General features: G+C 37.3%; 1 protein-coding gene across 1 annotated transcript; it reads left to right on the top strand.

The window, feature by feature from the left end:
* Nucleotides 1-538: 538 nt before the first annotated feature.
* Nucleotides 539-6675, top strand: LOC105035433 (uncharacterized). The gene is made up of 7 exons (XM_010910983.4): nucleotides 539-781; nucleotides 2001-2169; nucleotides 2338-2387; nucleotides 4095-4395; nucleotides 5129-5317; nucleotides 5399-5581; nucleotides 6276-6675. The coding sequence occupies exons 1-7, from the start codon at nucleotides 600-602 to the stop codon at nucleotides 6519-6521; spliced, it is 1320 nt and encodes a 439-aa protein (XP_010909285.1). The 5' UTR covers nucleotides 539-599; the 3' UTR covers nucleotides 6522-6675.
* The last annotated feature ends 1892 nt before the right edge of the window (nucleotides 6676-8567 follow it).

Consider the following 8567-nt stretch of genomic DNA (forward strand, 5'->3'; position numbering starts at 1 on the left):
TACGATCATGACTATTAATTGGATACTTAAAATTCTATTTATATTCAGTATATATAAATTGAATATTAGAATTAAATAATAAAATTTTATAATCATAAAATAAAAAATATTACTAAATAAATGGTCAAACAAGTTAATAATATATTAATACGATCATTTATTTTTTAAAAAAATTTATAGATACTTATAAAAATTATAGAATTATAATTAAAATTAAATATTTAAATAATGATCAAATAATTATCTATTTATATATTCACGTATGTATCTATCTTTCATGAATATAAATGCAATCATCATTATTAATTGAATATTTAAATTTTTATTTTTATTCAGCTATAAAAATAGGTTTGGACGGGAATTGTTCAATCCATCCACTTTTACCATTATCCCCGGTTTCTCAGTCCAACGTTCACCTACCCCCGTATTTTTGTTCCGATCTTACCCCTCTAGCGTCCCACGCTGACGCCACCCTCCAATGAGACGTCCGTCCGCAACCAACCTACCTCCCTCTGGTTTTTTTGATTACACCTACCTCCCTTCTCGTTTTATACATCCTTAAAATCAAATTATAATCCGCCTTCTCTCTCCGTGCTCCCATGGCTTCGATCTCCAAGCTCTCAAACCCTAACCTCGCCGCCGCTTCTCCTCGCTCCTCTTCCGCTCTCCGACCGGAGCCAAAACTCTCTCTCAGCTTCCGCACGGGAGGTCGGATTCAGAGGCGAGCATCGCTGCTCCGCCTCTCCACTCGAAGTGATCGCGTCGAGAGGAGCTTTTTGGTGTATGCTTCTCTTTATTCCTCCATGCTTTTTCTTGCTTTAGGTTGGACCTTTTCTTTCTTGATCTACGGATCTCAATGCATTATTCGAGCAGTAGAATAGCTCAAAGATTCTGAGAGATCGCTTCTTTTTTGTTACAAATTTGTGTTTTGATTACTGGTGTTGATGGGTTTTTTTGCTGTGTCTTGTTCTTATGATTGTCGGTGCCTTCGAATCTTTACTAGCATAAAATGAAATTAGGAGTCGTGGTGATTGGGAGAGATCGGCTCTGTTAGGCGGTCTAGTTATCACTGGCTGAGAACTTGACGAGCTTGAGTTGATTTGGTTTGATTTCATTTTTGCAGTAGACTTGGATTAGGTTTATGTTTGTAACTAGACACTTTCGAAGTCTAAAATAATCTTCTCTGTTCAAGATTTTAATAGCATATATATTGTTTTATTGAAAGTTCAAATTCTTGTACACGGTCCTATTTATTGCTGTGTCAAAGGAATCTGAACTGACTGAATCTATGTTGGTAAGCTATTGACGTAGTTATTTTATTTTATTGTTTGTTTATTTTCATCTATTCTGAAATCTCTCTCTCTCTCTCTCTCGATTTTGAGCGTTATTTGTTAAAATATGATGATCATTAGCATTTTGGTACATTGAAAATTGATTCCCATGTCAGATTGCACTGAGAACCTACTGCGTGACACCCTGAACAGGAAAGATTGAGGAACACAAGGATGCAAAATATTCAAAAATTAGCAAGCCTAGACTGTCATTTCCTATTATTGAAAAATGGTAGTAGAGATAATGCATTGGTTCTAGAACTCTTAAAAGGATTAGTCAGCTTATATATAGATGTAGAATGCTCTAATAGATGAAAAGATGTGTAGAGAAACAGGTACCTAATAAGAATGTCAATTTAAGATATTTGGGACCGTGAGAGGCTGAATTCAACACCCACAAGAGAATAAAGTTTTGAGAAAATGAAAAGGTTTTTGAAATTTTGTGTTAGTAATACAAGCATGGACGCATGCATCCTATGAGTGTGTATGTATATGTCTGTAGATGCATATGCATGCCTGTACATGAGTTCTTGAGTGCATGTGTGCATGCACCCCTATGCAGCCATTAGCAATAGGTTTTCTGTTGTCTAATGTTTTCTGTTATCCTGGTTTCCTGAATTGGTACTCTATGATTTTTCTTTTTCTTCTTTTATGAACTCTATATTCCAGGAGGTGTTCCCAACAAGATGGAAATCATGCTCCAGCAAACAGAACAACACTCCATGATCTTTACGAGCTGCAAAGGCAATCTCCATGGTATGATAATCTTTGCCGCCCAGTAACAGATCTGCTTCCACTCATTGCGAGTGGAGTGCGTGGAGTTACCAGCAATCCAACGGTAACTTATTCTATTTTCACTTTCATTCATACTTACATATATTAATATATTTCTTTCATAAGATTTCTGCATCATTTATATGTTGAAAGATAAAGAAGGCCTTTTTAAAACATTTTTAATCTTTTAGCTTTCTAATCTAATTACCTGCTTTGCCTATTACTGCTGCAGATTTTCCAGAAAGCAATCTCATCATCCAATGCCTATGATGAACAATTTAGGTAATCTGGTTATATATCTACCTCTGCCTCTTTAATTCTCTTTTCATACCACATCATCCAGTGCAGATTTTCTTTATGAATCAATTTTTACATATTTTGCTGCTCAAACTTTTAGTTTTTATTTTTTTCCAATTAATGCTATATTGAAGTTGCTGCTGAAATCATGGTCGATGTATAATATCTTTAGGACAGCAGGAATTGATGGATTTTTGTTATCCTTTGTATTCTATGGAGAACATAGCAATTGATTATTATGTATATAGTTTACTCTTCAAATTGATTATTTGGTTCAGTGTTTCTGATATATTGTGCAGAATATTCTCTAGAAATAATAACTTATGCAAAAAGTGCTGGAAAACATTTGCTTTTCCCTAACAATTTCTCTTTTCCCTCCAACGAAGAATGACTAGTTCATGCAACACCAAATAATGGATATTAATGAGTACATAGACATTGCTATTTCTTACAATGATGTAGATATTATTTGTAATTTTTCACAGGTAAATTATTTATCGCTTTGCCTGTTGTGCTTATCTCATCACTAAATTGGTGGCTGACCATGCTAGGTTGTCCTTGGAAACCAATGTTATATTGTTTTGACCAAAAGCTTTATATTTTTAGCCATCATATATTATATCATGATTGGCAAGTACTTTTGGTTTTCTATTAATTGGTAGTTGGGGCTTAAAAGACATAAATTTAAATGGGGTTGAATTTCTTGAAAGTCACTCAATGTGAAACACATCATGAGAAAAAGACAAAAAAACATCCTCCAATGAAATTAATTTCATTTCTCATTAATATAGTCTAGGACTTTTCCATATCAATGTTGCAAACCAATATCAGCCTTTCTATCTTTTATAATGCAAGCATTCATTCCATTGTGATGGATCTCTCTGAAAGAAGGTACTGGACAACAAATGTTGGATGTTGTGCACATAATTTAGTTTTTCATCATCATGTATTTTATCATGATTGACAAGTACTTTTGATTTTCTATTAATTGGCAATCAGGACCCAAGAGCCCTAATTTTGCAAGAATAGGGTTGGATTTTTTGAAAGTTGGTCAACGTCGAAAACACACCACAAGAAAGTAGATAAATGGCATCATTCAATGAAACTAGGAAAATTTCTTAATTATTGTAGTCTAACCCTTTTCCATATCAATGTTGCAAACAACCCTTCATGCTTTTAGAATGTAGGTTTTCATGCCCCAATGTGATGGATCTCTCTCAATGAAGCAGACAGCAAAAAAAATGGATGATCTGAACATAATTTGGTGAAATGTATTTCATCATGTTCAGCTGTTTTTTTCACTATTTTGATAATTATGTGTGCTTTCTAACTGTGTACCATCTTCATGAAAAAGGACAACATACCCTAACTTTACACACATATGCAAACACAAAAAAGAAAAAAATAAATAAAAAAGAGAGAGAGGAAAAGAAGGTTTCTCTTCTTCAAGATGTCCATACATGGCTGCTGCATAAGATTTGGGAGCCAGGAAATAAAAATACTTGTTAGAGGTCACAGCGAACTTTGATTATTTTTATCTCTATACTTTAACCCTCCATTAAAAAGTTCACCACTTGAGACCTTCTCAAGAATGAAATTACTGTTTTTGGGTGCATGTTCATCTTAGTCAGTTTAAAGTAATGTCTTCAAGCTAATACTATGTCATAATCTCTGAATTCATTATAATTTCAGGCAGCTTGTATCAGCTGGAAAAGACATAGAAAGTGTTTACTGGGAGCTTGTTATAAAGGATATTCAAGATGCATGCAAACTTTTTGAACCTATTTATGATCAAACAGATGGTGGTGATGGTTATGTATCTGTTGAAGTCTCTCCTAGACTTGCAAATGATACCAATGGAACTATTGAAGCTGCAAAATGGTTGCACAAGTTGGTTAACTGTCCCAATGTCTACATTAAGATCCCGGCTACTGCAGAATGTGTTCCTTCTATAAAAGAAGTAATCTCAAATGGTATAAGTGTGAATGTTACAGTAAGTTCCATTGCTTTGACCTGCCTGACCTACTTATTGGACATTAGTTTTAAAATTCCAGAATGTTGCATGCACTTGTAGAATATGTACTCCACTCCTACCTTCCTTGCTTTAGCAATCATATCTACATACTTTTGATTTTATCAATTCCAATCTCAGTACAAAACCCACTACCGGCACCATCTTGGTACAATGTCCACTTATGGTACAAGGGTTAGTTCGGTGTACTGATACTCAATACATTTCCATACCATGTGTGCACCGGTTTGGTTCTGGTATGGTATGGTACACCCACTATACATCAGTATAGACGAATATGGCGTGCTATGGTCTGATGTTTAAACCTGCTGGACAAACTATTCCTTTCTAAAAGGCCATGGGTATAATATGAAACTTAATAGCTAATTTACTTTCAACAGTGCTTTTGAGAAAACTTCTGTTTCTCGTCCATCTTAACTCTGCCTCCTCTCTTAATGGAAGGTCTAACCACCCACCTGCCAATTGTGCCGCAGGTTTTCTATTATTTATTTTATATTCTCTTTATCTATTTTCTCTTCAAATTAGATGCTTCATCTAATGTTATTCAATTGTTTTTCCTTTTAATTTTGGTCTACATATCATCTCCGAATGGAAGTTAAGTACTCTATGTTTATTTATCTGCAACCTCTTCTGCATTTAACCTTAGAGCAGTATATTGTTCAAGTGAATGATTAGTGTGTCTTACTGATGACAGCTGATCTTCTCACTATCGAGATATGAAGCGGTCATTGATGCTTATTTGGATGGCCTTGAGTCTTCTGGGCTGGACGACCTGTCCAGGCTTACCAGTGTGGCTTCCTTTTTTGTCAGCCGTGTGGACACCCTTGTAGACAAGATGCTTGAAAAAATTGGGACACCTGAAGCTCTTGAGCTCCAAGGGAAGGTAAAAATTTAATGGACCTTATTCGGTAGACGGAAATGCTAGAAATTTAATCATGTTTTTTTAAAAAAAAAAAATCTTTAGGCTGCAGTGGCTCAAGCAGCTTTGGCATATAAGCTCTATCAAAAGAAATTTTCGGGTCCAAGATGGGAGGCTTTGGTAAAGAAAGGTGCTAAGAAGCAAAGATTGTTGTGGGCATCAACCAGTGTTAAGAATCCTGCATATCCTGACACTTTGTATGTGGATCCTCTCATTGGACCTGATACGGTGAGCTTCAGAATTCTTTCTTATTCGGTTATAATTCTCTTGAAATTTTCACCATGCATACTACAGAAAAAGATCTTGTTTACATAGAGAGTAGCCCTTTATTTTTTCGTTTTTGTTTTGTTAATCTGTACGTTACTGTCAAAAGCAAATCTAGATTTGCTCACCACTTGATATGATTCACCTGAATAACACAAAAAGTAACCTGGGTCAGACTGGATACTATTAACTTGGAAACAAAGCATTAGGAGAATTGGTGATTTCCCATGGAGTTCATCTATTTGATACAGCGATTCAAGCAAATAAATACTAAATTGTAGTATTACACATGCTAATTATTTAGCAAATCTTTCAGCGGTGTGGGGTGATGGACTAATAATTTCTTGAGCAATGGTTAGATAGTACTCAGGTTCCACTCAGTCTGGCTTTTTATTCAACATGTGGATAACTTGAACTCTAACCTGGTATTGCCACCAAAACTATGTACTATCACATCATTCTTCTTCTTTTTTTTTTTTGTCAAAGATCATGTAAAATGCTAGCATTTTTAGCATTCAGGTTTCACAATCTGGTATATTCTAAGCCTAGTTAATTCAAGCTGATAGTTGTGGACTTCAGATCCTCTCAAATGGTTTCAGGACTTTAGAGAGCACAGGTTACTAAAATTATGCACATGTTTGATCTTCTATGCTTTCAGGTTTCAACCATGCCTGATCAAGCTCTGCAGGCTTTCATTGACCATGGCACTGTTTCAAGGACCATCGACTCAAATCTCTCAGAGGCTGAGCGTGCTTATGCTGCACTCCAGAAGTTGGGCATTGACTGGAACAAGGTTGGGTCTCAGCTTGAAGTTGAAGGAGTCGAATCCTTCAAGAAGAGCTTTGATAGCTTGCTTGTTAGCCTGCAAGAGAAGGGTGATTCCCTCAAGCTGGTCAGTCTTTAGGTGAAAGTTAGTGCTTCAGTTCCAAGCAATCAGCTGTCCTAAATAAACTTGGGTTGGTTTTTTCTACTCATGATTTGTACTCTGTGATAAGTTGAGGTCCGCACTGTGTAATAAGCAAGTTGCAAATAAATTGGTTTCTGAGGTCATTTTCAGATATAGTATTGTTTCCTGTTCTTTGAATTTTCAGGAGTCAACCAGCGAAGATGCGAAGGAAATAAATTGGTAGCCAACAATCCTTCACTCATAACCTTTCTAGCTGTTGGGAGTGATTTTATGCTAGCCGAAGATATGGAACAAAAGACTTTCAGGCTGCTCTTCTCATAGCATATGCTTTGAGAACTCTCTTAGGTCAGTTAGACCTGACAGAGGCTTTAATTGCCTTTCTGCCTCTTTTTCCATTCTTCTACGGGCACACAACAAGATAAAAAGGAAAAAAAATATATAGAGGAGGGAGAAAAGATGGTCGCGGATGCCTGTCTTTTCCGACCCCACCTCGGATTACAAATCCTTTTGATGGCCTTGGCCCTTGCATCAATTATCGATCTTCCTTCAGCCTTTGCGCCCTGCATCGGTCACGTTTCAGCGTCGGGCTTCGGCTCCACTCACAATTCTGACAGTTGACCCAAATAGAGATCTCTCACATCACCCATTAAAAAATAAGAATAATCATGAGTAAAATAAAGCAAGCTTTCCATATTCTCGATTTTTGATTGTCAAGTCATGCAATTAATGAATACGGCCCCACATATCAGGAGATGAAGAATTGATATTTTCAGATTTTCAAATCCTGTGTTTCGTTCAAAAATATCCATAATATCGCTTAGCATCAGTCACGTTCTAGCATCGGTCTCCACTCTCAATTCTGACAGTTGACTCCAGTAGAGGCCTCTCATATCACCCATTAAAAAATGAAAATAACCTTGAGTAAAATAAAGCAATCTTTTCATATTTTCGACTTTTGGTTGTCAAGTCATGCAATTAATGAATACGGCCCTCACATATTAGGAGATGAAGAATTGATTTTTTCAGATTTTCAAATCCTACGTCTCGTTCAAAAATATCCATAATATCCATTGGCTCTGGAACAGAAAAGATAGGTGCAATAATCTCCACATCGCGTCTGAATCGCTCCTTGATTTCTTCAAACGGTTTCACGGCTCTTCATCCTCCACCCATAAATAAAGGATTAAGAGGGACCTTCCAAGTATGAAACTTTTCTCTTCCAACATGCTCACTTCTTTCCATCTATTGTCGGAATTCTAACTTGAGCGTCGGAGGGTCTCTGTTGGAGCCATCTCCAATAAAAACCTTTCTTGTAGATCCTACCATCGCTGACCAACTCCAGTCAATTCGGCCTCGAGATGGATTTCCGCATCAACAGATTTTTGTAGATGCCTGCGCTCTTCCAACCCCCGCCTCGGATTACAAGCCTCTTTGATGGCCTTGGTCCTTGCATCGGCTACCGACCCTCCTTCAGCCCTCCAGCCTCCTTCGGCCTCCGTGCCCAGCATCGGCCACACTCCAGCGTCGGCCTCCACTCTCAACTCTAGTAGTTGACCCCCGTAGAGGCCTCTCACGCCACCCATTAAAAAATGAAAATAATCATGAGTAAAGCAAAGTAAGCTCCCTATATTCTCGGCTCCTAGTTGTCAAGTCATGCAATTAATGAATGCAACCCCCACGTACCAGGAGAAGAAGAATTGACCTTCCCAGATTTTCAAATCTTGCGTCTCGTTCAAAAACACCTATAATATCTGTTGGCTCCGAAACATAAAAGGTAGATGCAATAACCACCACATCGTCTCTGAATCGTCCTTTGATTTCTCCAAACGATTACACGGCTCTTCAGCCTCCGCCTATAAATAAAGGACCAAGAGGGATCCTCTAGATATGAAACTCTTCTCTCCCAGCACGCTCACTCATTTTCATCTATCGTCGAGCTTCTAACTTGAGCGTCGGAGGGTTTTCGCTGGAGCCACCTTCGGTCAGAAATTTTTCTTGCTGGTCCTACCATTGCTGACCAACTCCAATCAACCCGACCTCAAG

Source organism: Elaeis guineensis, unplaced genomic scaffold (assembly GCF_000442705.2).
Source record: "Elaeis guineensis isolate ETL-2024a unplaced genomic scaffold, EG11 Super_Scaffold_1000033, whole genome shotgun sequence".
NCBI classification, from domain to species: Eukaryota; Viridiplantae; Streptophyta; class Magnoliopsida; order Arecales; family Arecaceae; genus Elaeis; species Elaeis guineensis.